The 19,645-nt window shown below is 38.4% G+C and overlaps 1 protein-coding gene across 2 annotated transcripts in view; it reads right to left on the bottom strand.

Annotated features, from left to right (window-relative positions):
• Positions 1-2,278: 2,278 nt before the first annotated feature.
• NLK (nemo like kinase) overlaps positions 2,279-19,645 on the bottom strand; it is a 146,965-nt gene continuing 129,598 nt past the window's right edge. Inside the window, exons 7-12 of one of the 2 annotated variants that reach the window (XR_003437960.1) lie at positions 18,094-18,195; positions 12,505-12,591; positions 7,144-7,342; positions 6,130-6,223; positions 3,961-4,087; positions 2,279-2,835 (exon numbers count right to left, since the gene is read on the bottom strand). Coding sequence is in view for 1 of the 2 variants with exons in the window: in XM_027130384.1 (XP_026986185.1) it covers positions 4,033-4,087; positions 6,130-6,223; positions 7,144-7,342; positions 12,505-12,591; positions 18,094-18,195 (537 nt within the window). In the remaining variant the exon portion in view is untranslated. Of the gene's footprint in view, positions 4,088-6,129; positions 6,224-7,143; positions 7,343-12,504; positions 12,592-18,093; positions 18,196-19,645 lie in introns of both variants that reach the window. The other variant, XM_027130384.1, reaches the window with a different exon arrangement.

The raw sequence follows: 19,645 nt of genomic DNA, 5'->3' as shown, positions 1-19,645 counted from the left end.
TTAACTTATTCACTGGAAAATTTTTACTTTGTTTTTTCCTTCATGCTGTGTCATTTAAAACATTGAGATAAAAGTACATTAAAGAATGGAATGTAAAAAGTGCATGAATTCTGGAGCTGAGATGGGAGTGAGGAGGACCCTGATTTCGGGCTTATGTAAGCGGGTGGATGATGAAGCCCAGAGTTGAGGGGTGAGGCGTACGCAGCAGATAGAGCACTATAGCTGGAGTCATTCTCTTCCATCTCACCTGCCAAAAAAGAAAAGCCTGGTGCTGTGCTGCCAGGAGCACCACCCTGGCACTGGTTCTAACCTAATACGAGGAGCCCGGCTCAGTGTACAACTCTACTCCCCTTGTCCCCAGTCCTTTCCCTTCCACAATTCCTCATGAAATAGTTAAACCTCAACTATTTTGCTCATCTAGGAAGGGGAAAAAAAGAGCTAGTGGGGAAGTGAGAATGATTTAATAATAATAAAATTGTCGGGGGAAAACCATTATTAATTTCATTTTTGACATGGCTGAGGTGCCTGTAAGATACCCAAGTAGAAATTTCTAACAGACACCTAGTAGAAAAATCTGGGTATATAGGTAAGAGATTTGGGGTCATTCTCTTACAGTCAACGAGGCCATGAGGGTAGATGAGGTCACAAGGAGAGTGTCCAGCAGTGGATCTTGGCTGCACATTGGAATCAGCTGGAGGACTTAACAAACAAACAAAACCACAGCACAAAACTGATGCCTGACCTTGCCTCCAGAGATTCTGGGGTGTGGCCTTGAAATTTCTGAAAGTTCTCCAGGTGATTCTACCAAGTAGCCAAGTCAAGAACCCTTGGCTTTAGAGTTGGATGAAAACCCAGGATTGATCCCTAGCCCAGAGAACACAAACATGGGAGGTTTAAGCAGAGGAAGGAGCCTGTAAGGGAGAGTTGTAGCCCCTAAAAGAGAAAAACAGGTGTGTTTCAGAAGCCAAAGAAAGACCACTTAAGGAAGGAGGGGTGGAGAGTCACTGCAGGGAAGACTCTAAACGTGTCTATTTACTACCATGCTGCCTAGACATTACTAGAACACAGTAGAAAACAGCACCCCCCAAAGCTGTCTTAATTTAAAAATCCATGCAAGTGATGCATTGTCTTCTTTAATGTATTTTAATTTTAATATAAGAGTAATATTTAAAATGACTTAACCATAGAGAAAAAATGAAATAAAAACTCCAAATCTTATGCGCCACCTCAAGAGATTATCTCCATCTTCTGGATTCTTACACTTAAATGGCAAACAAATTGTAGCTGCTTACAGCCCTGACTTACCTGTTCATACTGATTACTGGCTGTACAAAACTCCACATTTTTGCGATTATCAATAATTTTAAATTAAGAAATAATCCCCTGGTTAGGTGAGCAGGTTCTAGTGGGAACAGGTCAGGAAGTTTTCTCTAATACTTATCTGTGAAGAAGTTTAGTTTCAAAGTGTTATACGTGCAGTTATTTCTTAATGCTCTCGTGATGAAAACGTTTTCTTACTTAAGCATTATTGATATTAACAAGGCTTCCATATAAGTGATTATTGCACTTAGTAGGTTTTCAAAAGTTTGTTGGATAAAATAAACTAATACTTGTATTCGTATTGATTTATATGAGTTATAACAGTCAACTCCTCCCATGTCAGGAAAAAAAAAATCCATTCATTTTGCTAAATCAGGAAAAGATAGGGAGAAGTACACACACCACCTACAACCCCAAGAGTAATGCTGTTTTATCTAGTCTCAGGGAAAGTATTCTGAAGTTAGGCAGTTTGGTATCAGGTCTTAGTCACACCACCCAGCTGGGGCTTCTTCAGCTGGAGGTACCTTTGGGATGCCAGGGGCAGGAGGCAGAAAGGAAGAGGAGGCAGGGGTCAAGCCCCCTTAGCAGTCTGCTGCATCCAGAGCAGCTCACTTTTGTTTAATATAATGGACTCCATTATATTGATTTCACATGAAAATAGGATTCTTTGCTTAAAAAAAGTTTGAAAACCACTGGATTAGACTCTAAAGTCTGGAAAGACTAAATCAAATTGCATATATTTAAACCACAATATCTTTCACATCAGTTAACTAAGTTTCCAATATGTTTTTGGCAATCTAAAGTCTGAGAAGATTAAAAAAAACCCCACAACTAATTACCTCAAAGATTGAAATGGAAATATAAATAGGTAATGTCTCAAAACTTTGCAAATTCAGGATACAAGCTGTACTGAAGAGAAAATAAAGGAAAGGAGTTGAAATAAAACAGATGACACCTCTTTTTCAAATGTCACATTTAATGTTTTCACCACTGTACTTCAAATCTACATTGTACAAAGTGACCAGTAAGTGTGCCACGGTAATTGACCAACCTCTGAGATTGTACCTTTCACACCAGTGTCTTCTTGGGCTCTTTTGATACTAAACACGTTTCTCATTCAAGTGAATTGAAATGCTTCAGTTGGGTTGATTCTCAGGAGCCTCATAAAAAAAAAACAAAGATATTGCACCATCTTTGTTTAGTAATTCAATGTTTGTTTCTTTCACAGCAAATAATTACTTCATTGAAGTTAAAACTTCCAAACATAACTTATTAATAGTCTTCAAATTCAGCTCAGATCACTCAAGATGAAAATACTCTGCTAAATACAGATAACTTACAATAACTTTAACAGTTAATTGTCCATAACACACACCAAGGTTTTTCCTAGACCAATTTTAAGACGATCCATTAGTATTCCTTGTACAGGTGAAAAACGATCTTCAATTTTCTTGTCTTTTTATTTTTAATATAAAAGTTGGAAGGGACATTCAAGTTTCAAGTCTCCACATTGAACTTAAAAAAAAAAAAAATAGTCATCATCAGCATGTGGAGGTAAACAAGCCAAGTTGTATAACTCCAGGAGGTAGAGGCCTTCAATTTGTATTCATATATACATATGCACAGAAGAATTCAGTGTTCCAACAGAAAAAAGAATTTGTCAAAAAGTAATAAGTTATTTACTACTGTGACATTTCAAGACTCCCACAGCTTTGCCTAAGGACACAAACACATTTGACATAATTCCCTATGTGCCTTTTTTTTTGTGGCTTAAATTTTTTTTAAATTTGTTTTTGTCTTTTATTTATTTTTTTTTACTGTCCAGTGCAGGAAAAGTCTCACAAAATTTCACAGACCTAAAATGTGCAAGCTAGTTCTCTCTCTATACAGCAATGTTGGGATTCTTTTGAAATTAGCCCAGAAATGAATTATTTACACACATGAAAGATGCATGCTTGGGGGTTCTTTTATGTAAGAAAGAGCAGAAAAACTTCTAATAAAAATAGATTAAATATATATATATATATTTATACTGGGTAAGGAAAACAGAAGTTTAGTCTCTCCTAGTCACAAATTCATTCTCTCTACCAACAACATTGGATTTTAGACAGCACACATCACCGTCACGGCTCTAATGAGAAGCTAATTATAGGGCTTGATCATTAGGTGGCATGCCCCTCCCCCCTCCCCCCTCCCGAGGTGCAGCCACGATCAGCTCACGTGGCTCCATGATTGGTCGCAGGCAAGGTTTCCAGATTCTTTCGTTTTAGAGAACCCCAAATTTTCAGGAATGGCTCAAATATCAAAATGTATGACTGTCCTTTGTGTGTGTGTGTGTGTGTGTGTGTGTGTGAACAATCCCACTTCATTTTAAAAAAGAAAAACAAAACAAAACAAAAAACACAAAACCCCAAACTCCCAAATTTGGTTCAATTCTCTTTTGTTCTGAGGTGAGCCATAACAGCTGCACTAAATTCATAAAACATGTGCAACTCTGGGTAAAATATTTTTCTTCTAAAAGCACAACCACTTTACAAGATTAAAAGTCTAGTAACATTTCTAAATATTATTCATATCATACAAGTAGTGGTTGTTAATTTAAAACTTCATTAGTAAAATTACAGTACAAGCATGATTAACCTCCAGAATTGCAAATCCCAGACTCCAGTGGAAAGCTACATTACATCTTCAGTAGTACATCATCTTCCACCGTCACTCCCACACCAGAGGAGATGGGGGCATCTCAGACGGCTGAGCAACAGTGGAACTGGAAGAGAAGAGAGACACGGTGAACCGGTTGTAGCACCACAAAAGGCAACAGGGCAATTCACTGGTGCCTGTTTTCCCCCTTCCTTTAAAAAAAAATTGTAAAGTCCATTCCTGGATTTTTATTTGTTTCTTTTCACTTCTCTAAAGGTGCATTTGTTCCAAATTGTTCATGTAAGGATCTGTATCTATAGTGAGGTGATATGGTACAGTAGCTAATGAGTGGGCTTGAAAGCAACACATCATTTACTAGTTGTATGACACCGAGCAAATTCCTTCATCTTTCCTCTCCTGGAAAGGGATGCTATCCACCTCATAGGATATTGTGATGAATAAATGAGATAATGTATGTTTTTCACAGTGCCTACTTCATAATATAAATGGTAGCTATTAGAAATAATAATGCCTATAAATCAGTCGGGAAGATAACCTTAAAGGATACAGAATTATCCATTTAAAAGTAGCTTCTCAAAATAAGGTGATTTTAAGTGGGGACCTATTTTGAATGAGCCTCATAAGCATTCTTTTATCAAGTTTTAATTGATAATCATTTAGCACTTGTTATCCACAGATCTGTTTTATCAGTTATTTCACATGTCTCTCTAATGTTGCCAAGATTATAGACTTGAGGGGGATGTGTGTCACTTTGCTTCCTGGGGGCCCAGGATAATGAATAACTTGCACCTGTAAGGTATTAAAGCACCTAATTGACTCTTAGGGAAAAATATTAAAACAAAGTAATTTTAAACCACAGGGAAGTAAAAAGGCAACTTAATTCCTTCTTTCTACAGAAAAATACATGGAAGGAATGAAAGTCACCTGATTTTAAAAATTATAAACAAAAATTCTTGACCTTGGTTCAATAAATTCAATCAGCTTCAACACTATATCAAGGCCAATTAAAAGGAAAGTGAAGGGAAGGGAAAGACAAGCAAGGAGGAGAGGGAAAAAGGAAAGGCAGGCAGGCAGGAAGCGTGTGGCCTCTCAGATCAAAGCCTCCCTTCGTGCTGCTCTGCGATACCTGAGCCAGACCCTGTTCACCTTTTTCCTTCGCCACAGGCCCAATGATAATCTTTGTCAACAGAGGGCGCTGAAAGGGCATTGCAAGGCCTCTTTTTTTTTTTTCCCTTGGAAGGCCCAGCTTTGGTCTACCCAAACTTTCTGGCAAGTTTCTCTCCACCTAGCAGGCTCTTTGATGGATCAGCTCTGCTCACCCCTTTTGTAAAGTTTCTTCACCATCATGCTGTGTTCCTGTGGCTCCTCTCCAAAGAGGTCCAAATCTTATTAGCCTTGGGTAGAGGGGCTTCCTCTAAGTTCTCAACTTCTCCCTTGTTCACTCTCCCTCAGTCCAGAGGGAGTACTTCCTTTCCGCATTTGCTACTTCGGACTCTTCAGAATCCTCTTGCATGCCTTTTCGTAGTTAACCATCTTTTCCTAGTTAATGCTTGTTATTAAATTTTCCCTGTTCATATTACTGGGTGTGGTTTCTTTCTCCTGACTGGACCTTGATTGATACAAGGAGTTAGGGAAAAAGAGATGGAGAAGGTAAGGACAAAGAGAGATCAAGAGAATGACGCTTTCTAGGTTCTGAAGGAGGTTTATAGCTCTATAACCAGTAAGACTGTTGGTTTCTCTTTAAACAGGATACACCAGCAGTCCGCCTATAAAACAGAATTTTCTTGCTTGCGGTTATTATTAAGGTGGTGGGGATGGCAGTGGGAACTGAGAGGACCATGTGCAACTCCAGGACAGTGGCTGCCGCGCTGCTGGCAGAGGAAGGTCCCCACGTACTTGACCAGGCAGAGTAATGGGCATCTGGGGAACTGCCAAGGCAGCCACAGTGAACTGGAGCTAGTGTAAGAACAAATGCTTACATTTTTAACATGCTTTTGACTAAGCCAGAACTCACAACAGAAACTTTCTGTTGGACCTATTATCTATGTTATCTAATCTAAATAAAACCAGAAATATGCTGAATGAGAAACTCACAATGGCATCCTTTTAATTCTAACAAGAAAGTCAGAATTACATCCATATAGTTACCTAATAAAGCTCTTAAAAGCAGCAGACTGAGGGTTGATGCAGAGAGGCACTCTGTTTCCTTTCTGCTGTTCCAAAATGAACTGATGAATAATTTCTGTGGAGAAAACAAATATCATACAACCCACGCCACTTTGCAGGCCTGGGAGCAGTGGATTCTCAGGTTAACTCTAGTCAGCATCTGAACGGCATTTCCTAGTGGTTTAGTTAAACACACATGTCATCTATCAGGCAGAATCCAGTGGAACTTTTCTGAAACCAAAATGACAGGTGCTGCTAAACGTAGGCAAAACCCCCCAAAGTGCCATTACGGGGGACGGAAACCCCATGAGTGGAAGGTGTAAAATGGTCTATAAATTTGAGAGTGACTCCACTGGGTTGGCATTATAAATGAACTCTTCTAAATTGCTGGTAATTATTGCCTTTTTGAAAATCACTTAAAAAACCTCAGTTGGTATTTAGGTACATAGTTTCAGGCTGGTCACTTTGGGGACGACTCTCTTCTAAAATGTCCTGGAGCAACACTTAGAACCACTCAGAATTCTGGATGTCTTTACCCGCCCCCCCAGTAGGAGGTCGTGTCAGGAAATTTTATGAGCAGACTATCAGAAATCCCCTTCTTGTCATCATCCAAGGAATGATTCCCTCAGTGGATGTTTATCCTTTTAAAAACTTTGCATGTTATATAAAAAAGTCCAATATGTATCATTCCATGAAATCACACTGAGTGAATACATATTAAATATACTGAGTCACACTAAGTAAGTCAGCTTTGAAAACAAGAACAAAATGTTCATTCCTCTGCCGGACCTTCCCCTGGATATAAAATCAGTGTTTTTATAACACACACAGCTTTCTTGGCATATGTGCTCCGGACAAACAGCTGTATGCAAGTTTGTAAAACAAACATATAAAGGAGCTTTGATCTCCATCCAGAGCTCAGCTTTCCACACAGCCACATAACAGAAAATGTTACCAGTCACCCCACCTGGCGGAGGGCCAAAAAAGCAAACTCACCTTTAACCTGTCGGACAGAACTGAGGTTCTTCTCAAAAGTGTCATCAAACTTGGGATTGGTGATGGGCTCAAAGTCACTGGTATAAACTCTTCCAGTAGAGGTGGAAAAGCAACATTTACACATACACGTGTGATATCGCAGTCGCCCTTCATCTAGGTAGGGGTGGGCTAAGGCATCCTTAGCGGATATTCTTTTGGACTGAAATCAAATTTAGAGACCAGCACATCAACACTGCAGATAAACATGACTGTCCACACAGGATCTTTCACGAGCCACAGTGACTGCTTTACACGGCTTATACTTAACTTATGGAACATCCTGTGTAAAGGGATAATTGCGGACGGTGAGGGTAAGACAGTAATTGAATTTGGAGGTGGGTAACATAGCAGTAGAGGGAGTATATGACGTAAGACAACAAACTACTGTGATAAACCACCATACGCTACCAGAAAGCACTTAGAAATGACCCTGCTAAGATCCTGAAAGTTCTTACCTTGAAACAGATATATGCAGGGCCCAAAATGACAAATATCATGACATTCAAATATGTAATGCTTTGGAAGGGATATATTTACATTTAAAATAACAGTTATATTTTCTAAATATGTCTCAGCATTTAGAAGAGATGTGATCATGGTGGCAATTTTACAAAGCTCCTTGAAACTTTTATCCTCTTGGATACCAAATCAACTTGGGCAAAAGCTTCTCTGAAAGCTGCTGGAGTAGGCATCAGCTCATGAATGGCCTGAATGCCATGTTCTGATATCCAGCCCAGGGTGAGTGTCAGCAGCCTGGGGTTTTCTGGCTCTTCAGATCAGAACACTTAATATACTAGTTTCAGGTTACATAAACCATAAACTTTTAAACTCATTTCTCCATGAAAAAAAGAAAAAAGCTGTCCCTCCTTTTAGCTCAGTGGGTATGTAAGTACTACTGAGAGAAGGTGGATTTTGATTTAAGGATGACTCAATAGTAGAGAGTAGAACACAAACTGACACTTTGCCCTGCTTATAATATGATCCAGCACTTCACATAACACAACTAAAAAAAAGAAAACCATCTGCACTCAAACCAAAAATAACTGGATCACTGCAACTGGTTCTGGTCCCCCAAGTAATAAAATGTTAAATATTTCCCATAAACCTGGATTCCCTAAAAACACTTTATCTCTGATTTTTTGCTATGCTAATGTTAAAAGGTATGTCATGACCTTTTGGGATATGATAATAACAAGAGAAAGCTGCTGTTTATCCACCATGAAGAGATGAATGTAAGCTTCACAATCCTGGTTTTGTTTCTTTTGCTACTTGTCATGTTTGTATTTGGTGATGCAGCCCTTCTGAAGTCTGACTCACTAGCACACTTAGCAACTAAACTTTTCCTTTTCTTCCTAAAGGAGTCCAACTATTCCCAGAGGTTCCACTGGGATCAAGGTCTAACACCCTGCCTGGGTCTGGGCCCCTCTCAGTCCTCAGCATCTCTGGCCAGTCTCACGTGTGGGACTGAGCTCTTTGGCTTTTGCCCACTAAATCTGGTTATTGGCCAAGTCTATTTCTGTTTCTGACTGAACATGGCTGATCGTGTCCAAACTGGTGGCAGCAGTGATTGAATCTGGGTTTTAATTTTATCATATGACCATTAAGTCACTTCTGTCAGGTGGCAGATGTCAGAAATTGGGCCCCTGTCAGCTGCCACCAGCAGATGGAATCTGGCTTCACTGTTAGTCTTTTTTGTTCGTCTGGGAACTCTGGTATTTCCTGAAATTTCAGATGCAAAGCTGAAGAGATTTTGGTGTTTTCCTAACTATGGATGGCACGCTCTGTGTTTGAATGTTCCTTGTGCACAAATATGGGGTCCTCTAAAGTGTCTTACCTAAGAGAAGCCTTTGAACAAAAAGTAAATCAAATCCCTAGCATGCAATGATCAACTTTCATTTCTCTAAACAAATTAAGGTCTCTTTGGGACTTCTGAAACACGGCTAAAGAAAGGAGACTCGTTTTTTAAGGGGTATGAACACTGAAAAGAAAAACTGTCCTGTTAAATTGAGGGAAAAAAAAAATCACAAAATTTCTCAGATTTAATAGTGATGTTCTTTTGAAGGAATTGATGGTGCATAATTATGTCCTCTATGTCTTAATTACGTCTTGTTTAAGTAATCAACATTTGTAATAGATATGGACACTTCACTTGTTTATATCCTAGATTTTGTTACTTTATCAAAATTGGCTCTTCTAGTTCTGAATAAGTGAACTAGAAAATTTTCCATTTTACAAATATAAATGGATGTACTTCGTATACTTCTGAGGCGAGTTAATACATCATATTATGAGATCTCTTAAAATCAAATGGAGCAAACTCCTATTGCAACTGGCTTTTAGAAACAGTATCAACACATTAAAGACATATAAAAAGCAATGGAAAGATGTAAAAGCATTCTTCTTCCTTATGAATAAAATATTTTGGCTCTTTAGAAATTTTTGCTCAAGTTATAACTCAAAGATTAAAAAAAGCTTTAATTGGGAGTTAAAATAATACTATTACTTGATTACTAGATTACAAAGTAGGCAAAGTATTTCTCTCAAACAACTTAGAAGTTTTAATATCCGGTATATAATTGTGTAAGATAATTGTATACAAGATGACTCTTTGGACAAATCAGTCTGAGTTAATAGTTATAAAAATTTAAAAACACCTGTACAAATAACGCTAATACGATATTCTCATTTATATAAGTTTTAGGTTTGTTTTCTCATAAAAAGCCTAATCATTTTGAATTTGATTTTTTTTCCTACTGGTTTTGCTGGTCAGATAAACTAATATTACTCTAAGATTATGGAATTACAAATTATGTGTTAAACTAAATGAGATGAATCATAATAGGTAATGTGTTTCTAAAAAGAAATTAGTCTTTTGTATGCTACGAATCATAAAGACTTAATGAGTCAACTAAAATTTCAATCTCCTAATTCTTAATTAACATTAAGACCTTACTAACATTAATTTGAGTTAATAAATGGTCTTTGGATATATGGAGAACATAATTTTAATATACCTAGGCTCTTCATTAATACAATATTGAGTAGCCATCAATAAACAGTTTAAAAAGATGTGCAAATACCTTTGGGTTAAAGTACATATGTATTGTTTTAAAGAACGTAAAAGAATGGGTGATGATAGGAAGATGTGTATGCAAGATAACAGTGTTTTTTTGTTTGTCGAGAAAAAAGTAAATAATTGTCTAAATTCCTAATAATTATTGTTGTGCTTTAAAAATATTGCTTGTAACTGTTTACTGCCTTTACATAAATTACGGTCTCTGGAGATTTGTTTAATGTCATCACTATTTTGAGGTAATAAAACCCTCATTTCTTTCTTCTTAGTTTATCACTAACCCTCAAATTTAACAGGTTAAAACCAGAATGAAACATTCTTTAAAAATGGTATCTAGGGCTTCCCTGGTGGCGCAGTGGTTGAGAGTCCGCCTGCCGATGCAGGGGACACGGGTTTGTGCCCCGGTCTGGGAAGATCCCACATGCCGCGGAGCGGCTGGGCCCGTGAGCCATGGCCGCTGAGCCTGCGCATCCGGAGCCTGTGCTCTGCAACGGGAGAGGCCACAACAGTGAGAGGCCCGCGTACCACAAAAAAAAAAAAAAAAAAAAAAAGGTATCTATTTCTAAATGAACCCTCAGAACTAGAAAAAGAATCCTTAATATCAATCATAAACTAAATTCAGTAAACATATGTCAGAAAAAAATTCCAGATAAATCATATCTCCTTCTTATAGATAAATCATATCTCCTTCTTATAGATAAATCTAATTTGTAACTATGACCACACCAAAGGTTTCATTTAATTAGGTGTGACAATCCCACTGTTAAGGAATAAGGACTACATTTCACATGTAGAACTGATGTCTAAAAGGCCTCCCAGGAAATATGCGTGGTATCCGCTGTACAGTTCAGGAAATTCCAGCCTTAGAGTTCCAGCCATGAGCTCCTGGCAGGTCAGGATCATAAATAAACATGGGATCTCAGAGAAAGAGGATACCCAACAGCTGTAAGTACTGCGGGAAAAACCTGGTACAGGTGAATTACACAGTTCCTCCTTCTTAATCTAAGTGGAACTAATAAAGAAAATAACATATTTTTGGCACAGAAAAGTAAATTTAACCTCAGGGATTTTAGAAAATCCTCAATGGGCAGACAGAAATTACCTCTGAAACCTGAAGTTCATGTGCCTCTAGTTTTGTTAACCATACAAAAGGTCTCTATGTATTAATCAACATCTCCTGTTAGCTACGCAGATAAACTTGTGAAATAAAATATCAAACTAATGACACTAAGCCACTAGCTCATCCAGCAAATTATGTGGCTGAAACTGTCTTTAATGGCAGGAACTTGACCACAAGGAGAGACTGTGGGAACAAGAACTGCCACTTTGTCTTGCTTCCCATATCACTAAGTACCTCACATGCCAAAGTAAACAAACAAAAGGAAAACAAAAACACCAAGCAAACAAAAAATCCACTTTGCACCCTGAGATGTAATAAAAATAACTTGATCACTCTGGTTCTGGTCCCCCAAATAACAGAACCCTGTTTCCCACAAACCTGGACTTCCTAACAAAACATTTTTATCCCTGATCTTTGTTATGCTGACATCTGAAGATAGTTCTGACTTCTGTGGATTTAATAATCATGTGAGAAAGTTGCTGTTTTCTCATCATGAACAAACCAATGTAAACTTAACTGGTAATTTTGTGGGTATTTTTCCCCTTTAAATATCTGTTGTATTTTGTATTTGGTGACTTCCATGTACTCTCGGCAAGTAAAATTTTCTTTCCTAAATGCTTCCGTTTTTTAGTCTTCTTTGACAACAGTTATTGGCACAGATGCGAATAATGAATATTCTTTGGACAAATAAATAAACGAAGAGCTGAACTTTGCCCCAGAAGAGTCAAGTCTAGAAATGGCATTTGGAAAAGCCACCATTTCTACAACCCAGAGTAAATATTTCCTTACGCAATACAATGGGCAGATTTTTTTCAAATAATGTTAAAAAAATTTTTTTTCCTAATTCAAATTGGTGTCAAACTCCTTTTACAAATATTGAGATAAATAAGAATGGTACCGTTCCTTATCTCTCTTCACCTAGACTCCTATGTGTTAATACTCAAACTTCTGTGTGATGGGTGAGCATGATACACATGGAACTGGGGGCTGAAGTTTATCTTTTAAAAAGTCATTATTCATTTAAAAAAAAGTCATTATTTACATTGCCCATCTATTCAAAGCCAGGATGTTTTTCTTAGAACACATATTTTTAATTCATTAAAAAAATATAAAAACAAACACTACTTACTGGATCAAAGACCAACATCCTGCAAAGGAGATGAACAGCTTCATGTGTAGCCTGGCTAGACAGGGTATAAAGTACAGGAAGAGATGGCTGTGAAAAAATAAAGAATTCAAATATGCAAGTGAGTGTTTGTGTAAGTAGATATGGAATACAGCCAATTTATGACAAGGTAAGTACCCAGCTCAAAAGGTGAGTGCACGTGAGTCTCAACTCAAAGGAAATGAGTATTCCCCTCATTAACCAGTCTTCAAAAGCAACAACTGTCACTGACTTTCAGTGGCATATTTTATATTGCAATGATTACCCATTGTAGGTCAGAGCACAGAAGAGCCTATGAAAAATGAAAGCTAATCCTGAAAATATGGAGCTCCTGTTAGCCTTATATCATACACGCTTTGGCAAGAAGGGAAGACCAAACACGCCCAAGGATGGGAGAAAAGAAGATTTAAAACCTTGGCTACATGCAAGTAAACTGTGCAAAGTAGGCACGTGAACTATGTCTTACGGCAACATTACCTTGCTAAAACACTAAAGGAGCCTTAGGATACTCGGGAATTTACAGAATCTTCTAAGAAAGGATGACACCACTTTAGCACTGATTACTCACTCAATAACTGTCTTTTTTAAGTGGCAGGCATATCCACATGCCTATATCTAACCCTCTTGCCCTGAGGCAGGGAGATGACTCTAATGACCTGAGAAGCCACAGAGCTTATAAAGCTTTTATTTCGCTGCTTGGAGGGTCAGGGGATGGAGCAGGTAAATGGCATCACTGCACTGTCTCTCACGCAAGTAACACTAAAAGGTCTCCTTATATCTCAATCACGGGCCTAGAATCCTACTATGATAACCACTAACATCAAGTATTTTACATATCTGCCTCCTTCCCTCAGTTAAGCCGTAGAGGAAAATTCTACAAGAACAACAAGACACCTCAGAATCATCAGGAGGTAATTATTCACCATACAGATGTTTTCTTCAGGATCAAGAGTAACAGGAGATGAGATGGGGGTTCTAGTTTACTAATTAGATAAATCAACATCCTGAATCTCAGTATCCTTAAGTATAAAATGAGGAGGCTGGACTAAATGATCACTGAAGTTTACTTTAGTTCTAAAATTGCATGACACTTGATAGGATTACTATAGGTAAAAAGCATTATGTGCACAGAACCCATATATAGTTGGCATTTAAATATTCGTAGATGGGAATTTCCTGGCAGTCCAGTGGTTAGGATTCCGCACTTCCACTGCAGGGGGCACAGGTTCGATCCCTGGTTGGGGAATTAAGACCCACGTGCTGTGGGGTGCGACCAAAAACAAAAACCCCTAAAACCCATATATATATATTTGTAGACCAATTTACTACTCCTTGATGCATTTACATGTTTTCCTGCTAAAAATATGTAAATCTATGACAGCTCTGAAATTATCTGTATTAGTCAAGATAAAGGAGAGGGGGACTGTGGAGAGCGTGGGGAGAGGTTTTAACTTACAATTTACATATATTTTCCATAAGAACTTTTTTATTGCGTAAAATGAAGTAATTTGATATTCTTAAAAGATTCCGATTCTTGGTTTGACTGTGAATAGCTGTGCTTTTTTTCACTGGCTTGTGCAGGATGGCAGCCAAATTCCAGTCAGTTTTTACTGACCAAAATGTCTCTCCATAAGCAATTCTTTTCTTTCCACTCTCAAAGTGAATCTACCCCTCATCCCATTTTTGTGGTGCAGGCAGGTTATAGGGAAGGGAACACTGGAATGAGTACTAGAAGACGTGGCTTCAAATTCTAACTCTGCCATCACTAGACTCAGATAAGTCCCTTGAACCTTGGCTTTCTCATCCATTAGACTGCACAAGTACAGACCTGCTTACCTACCACCACCACTGCTGATCATCTAACATCCACCAAGTGCCAGACCCTGAGCTAGGTGCTGGGACAACAAAGATGAATAACACCTCTCTGTGGGCAAGGAAAACACATAAACAAAGGGTTCCAGAGGCCACTGAATAGAGGATATAAGGCAAATTAGAAGGCAAAATTTACGACTCAAGGACAACTGGGTATGGGATGGGGAGCTTGTGAAAATCAAGAGTGGATGTTTAAGGCTACCTGAAATTTTTAAAATCCACCCCCCCAATATTATCTTTCTTTACAGAATTATACCCCAACAAATACACTAAAAATAGGCCTAAGTTTCATTTCAGCCTAAACAGTCATCTGATATGCTTTCTCCTTTCCTGTGTTTATATTATATATGCAAGTTAAAAAGAGGGACAGAGAAAAACAGTTCAGTCATGCCAGTACCTCTCTAGAAGGACACCTGTTAATAATTTAGCATTGGCTCCACAGGAAAGATGCAATACTAGAAATGCTGCATTTCTAATTCCATTTTCTTCCCCTCTAATTTACCAGCCATTATGCCTGGGCAAGAGGCCCTAGATGGTATATGCCACAGTCATCGTGAGCCAACTGCAGGGTGTGGTCACCCCGGCAGCACCGGCCAGGCTGCACAGGGCCTGTTAGATATTGCTGACAGTCTGCACCCGGCAGCAGAGAAGCTGAGCTCCTCAGTCAGCAGCGTTGAGTTGCACCATGCACAGTGCACTCTAGTAAGCATTCTTGGGATTATATAAAAGAAACCCCCAATTGAAACATAAGAAGTTTGAATTGAATGAACTCTCTACCATACTCCGAGTCTCTTAACTGTAAGATAAGGTCCCTGTCAGGGGACAGGACCATTTTCACCTCAGTGAGAATACTTTACCTATTTCTGACACAATTAGCTGAGAACAATCTGAGGAATGATGAAGATCTAAACCTTATAAGAGATGAACAAAGGGACTAAGGGCTGATAAGAGACTTTTCAATCCTACCAAAACGGCGGTGCCTCAACAAGTATCTGCCCTTAATAGATCCCTGGGCCATGGCAGCTAAGATTTTGAGTTGTGGAAAAGAGACAGTAAATTAAAAATGCCATATAGTGTTCTTGTCTGCCCCCCGTTTCCTGACTTTAAGGGAACCACTCCCTTTTTCACTCTCAGATCAAGTGGTTTGGCTGGGCTTGATTTCAATCTCTGAACTCCAAGGATGGGCACCTGGCCCAGGCCTGGCCAATCATATGGTATATTCCCCTGAGCACCACGACTGGTTCCAGGATGGGCACACAGTTAATACAGGTCAGGAACATACAATGGAATGGATAAGCTAACACACACCTCCAATCCTTTTATCCCTATCTACCTTTATTAACTGGGATAGAAAAGACCCATTTTTTTTTTTAGCTTCTCTTGCCATCTCGGAGGCCACATATCACATAGTTCTGGACAATGACATATAAGCAAAGGTTTGCTAGGCAGGCTTCTGGGAAAACTTTTGCTTTCCTGATAAAAGGAACAGATAGTGCTAGTGCTCCCTTCTTCCTCCATTTTTTCCCTTTGAATATGGATGATTTCTGGACAAGCTACAGTCATTTTGTGACCATGAGGCAATAGGCAAGAGACTATGAAGTCAATATTCTAAAGATGGCAAAAGCAGAGAGAAAGAAAAAAATTAAATCCTCTATGACATAATTGAGCTGCTGCCATCACCAGACTGCCTACCTCTGGGACTTCATGATATGAGGAAAAAAATAAACTTCTATTTCTTTAAACCACTGTAAGCAAGGTTTTCTATTACTCATAACCAAATACATTCCTAATGGAGTCAGAGACCTTCCAAATATTTTTATGGATCTATTTGGGAAAGCTCTTTCCTGAGGATTGATATGCTAATAGAACGCAGGGCTAGACTACTGGTTCCATTTTTGCAAACACATGGGGGAAAGCCTGTCTGAAAATGAAGCCACCACATAGGAAAACAGAACAGAAGAGTCAGATTCCTGGCATGAAATATCACTTGACTACCTGAATCCAGCAGAGCCTGAAGTCAGTGGTAGCTCAAGACTTTTCAGTTATATGAGCCAGTAAGTTCCCTTTTTTGCTTAAGTCAGTTTTAACTGTCTCAGTGGAAAGAGTCCTGACTGATGCCACATGCAAATATGTATATTAATAAACCAACACAAGTATATTAATTTGAGGCAATAATCTGTGACTTTAAGAAGATAGCCAATAAGGTTCTGTATATGTATATTTTTTAAAAAGTCCCAACAAATAATAGTGCATATTTCTGTTCGTACAAATTATGTAAATAAATGCATAGAAAAATATGTCTGGAAAGATACTCTAAAATTAATCCAGAAGAGACTAGGATGGCGTGGGGGTAGCTATGGATGACTAACTCTCTGTAAAATTTTTATTTTACATGTACTCACGTATTACTTGCATATATACAACAAAATTTTAAAAAATTGCTTTGAAGGTATATGCGCCAGGTATTGATAAATTAGTTTAATATTCCTGATACTGGCCAGTAAACTGAACATAACAGATCTTGTTAGTTCTTTCTATTTATATAGAACCTTCCTCTAGGTTAAGACTTACTGTGCTCTTCTAAGGGAGTTAGGGCCCAAATGATTCTATACTTCTAAACTAAATGCAACAGAAGGATGTAACCAGCAGGGGGCTATTTAAAATACCAGCACCTACATCTCTAGTAGTAAATCTACATTTACTAGTTCAGGCTGGCTTTAGAAGATAACACACTTTACCCATTGCCCTTTTTGCCTGTCAAAATGGAAGCTCTGGAGTCACTAGAATCACAGAGAGGGAACCACAAGGGAAAGGTAAGGCCTTGACCAAATGTCTGGCAGGTAATTGAGAGGACTGTCAAACTCAGTCTGTCATTTGGTCTATCAATTAGATCAACCAGATCTTCTAATGATCAATCAGATCATCTAAATGCCCAGTTTAAAAGAAAGCAAGGCAAAGCCCAGGAAAATTAGTTGCCGAGTCTTCCTGTTCAAGCCTTCTCTCTTCTGTTTCGGTTTGTTGTTCCTAGGAAAAGTATTCCCCTTACTCACTCTTCACATCATTAAGCTGTTTTGTCCAAAGGAGATTAGGAAAGTGCTTCTAAAAAATGCTGCTAAATCGACAGGGTGGAGATAATAACCATCTTGTCTTTCTCAGCAGTGACTTGGCTGGTTGCAAGTAATATTGATCAGTGCAAATCTGGCAATCTCTCTTCATACTTCTTTTCTAACAACATTCACATCTGATTCTGTGTTAGTGGCAAGAGTGCAATAGAAACAGCTTCACATTCCTGGCTGGAATAAGAGATACCAGGTATTTCGGCTCAGTATGTGGAAAGTATATCTTGAGTATACATGCACTAGGTTATGGTACTGAGGTCAAAGCTCCACCCCCAGTAACTTTTCCCGGACACATCAAAAACCAGGAGACAAAAGCCAGGGGTCATTTATTAGCAAAGGTGCTACAAAAATATTTACTTTTTCCTATAGCATTGGGAATTACTATATTCTATTGGGTTTGACAAATATTTTAACATTTTCTTACTTATGGCCATGACATAAAAAAATTAATAAAACCTACAAGTAATGCTTTTGTTTAAAAATTCTCATTTCATTATTCTGTTGGAAGAAAACTCTGCCCAAACAGATGGTTACCAAATACAGAGCCCTGCTCTCCTCTTACCTGTTTATGAGGACCCCTGAGTATGTGTGCCTTAGCACCTTCACAAGCTGTCCTCATTGCTTCCAGTGATGGTGTGCCCAAGAGATCTGTGATCAAATCCAACTACGAGGAAACATGAAGTACAGATGGACAGTAAGCTCATGGAAACAACATTTCATTACTCTTAAATCACAGCGTTAGAGATGAGGACCGAATTTGGGGGAAAAAAATATTAAGGCAACTTCCAGATTAACTGGTAGGAGCCTCTACTTTCACCTTCTGGTCTTTTTAAAAACAAACAAACAAACAAACAGATAAATGTTTATTAGGAATCTGTAAGATACAAATAGAGAAAATAGTTTTGGGAAGCATGGCATTCTAAGGCTATAGTAATTTAGGGTCTGCATCTGCCTGCCCCATGTCTTGATACCGCAGCCTCTATGATCCTTGTAGAAACAAACTGCACTCTCAGTGACGGCTAATGACTATTCTGTTCAAACAGTTAATCAATGGATTCTGATGCTTCAAACGGATTCAGGCTCATCGAGGAGCTAATCCAAACCAGGCAGCTGTGATTTAGTAAATACTCAGAACATTCACACCTGAAATAAAAGCTAAGTTTGGGCCAGTGCAGACCCTTTACATTCTGGTTATGCTAGAAATCTCTTATACTGGCGAAAAACCGTGTGATTTAGAAAACTATGACACCGCATAAGGCCACACCTAATTAGCTGTGCACAATAAAGGAGAGCAATAAAAATGGTCTTCTCACAAACAAGTCTTTGTAGGTAGCAAACTACCTTAACAATTTTCTTTAGTGCTATGATTGTTCTAATTTCATAACCCAATTAGCAATAACATTTCATTCTAATTCCTCCAGGATGGAAAATTCTTATCCAGTGGATACTTATTTTCCTGGTTCTGGGGTTGCCAAATACAAAGCACTATTTTCTGCACTTAACTAAGCTATGGGGTAGCCATCAGTATCACTGCCCTCCAGGATAATAGAGATTCTCAAGTAGCTTGTTTTGCACAGAATAAAAGATCTCTATATAAAAGCTCTTTGGGAAAAGTGTGTTGGCGATACTTTTGGACCTCTAACAACTACACTAAAGGCCGAAGGAAATGACTGGCTCATGAAAACAAATGGAAATATTGAGAAAGTTGTCTAAAATGTGTCAGACCTACGGATGAGAAACATTTTTATGAAGTCTGCTGGTACTACAGTACATAGGGTATTTATTTCTCGAAGATAAAGGAGAAAATGCTACAGAAAATATCTACTTCCATTTAGAAGTTAGACTGTTTTTTCATTTTAGATCTTGATTTCTCACTCCAAAATACACTGATGACTGATAGATGTGAAGGAGACTTCAGTGGCTACATGAGACTGGCAAACTCAAGACCTATGCTATCTCTCTAGAAAATGAGATATTTGAATCCCGTTTCAGTTGCTTCACACTTTCCTTTGTACATTCTTTTCAGCAGCAACCCAAGATCCTTGTTCAATATATAGTATTTGAACATCTTAATTTTTACTTAAGCTTTTCTGTATGGCAGCTTATGTCCAGAT

This window comes from Aethalodelphis obliquidens, unplaced genomic scaffold (assembly GCF_003676395.1).
Source record: "Aethalodelphis obliquidens isolate GAN/ISIS:26980383/991018 unplaced genomic scaffold, ASM367639v1 scaffold38, whole genome shotgun sequence".
Taxonomy (NCBI): domain Eukaryota; kingdom Metazoa; phylum Chordata; class Mammalia; order Artiodactyla; family Delphinidae; genus Aethalodelphis; species Aethalodelphis obliquidens.
Note: the sequence above shows the minus strand (reverse complement) of the source record. Positions and strands in the feature narration are given on the sequence as shown.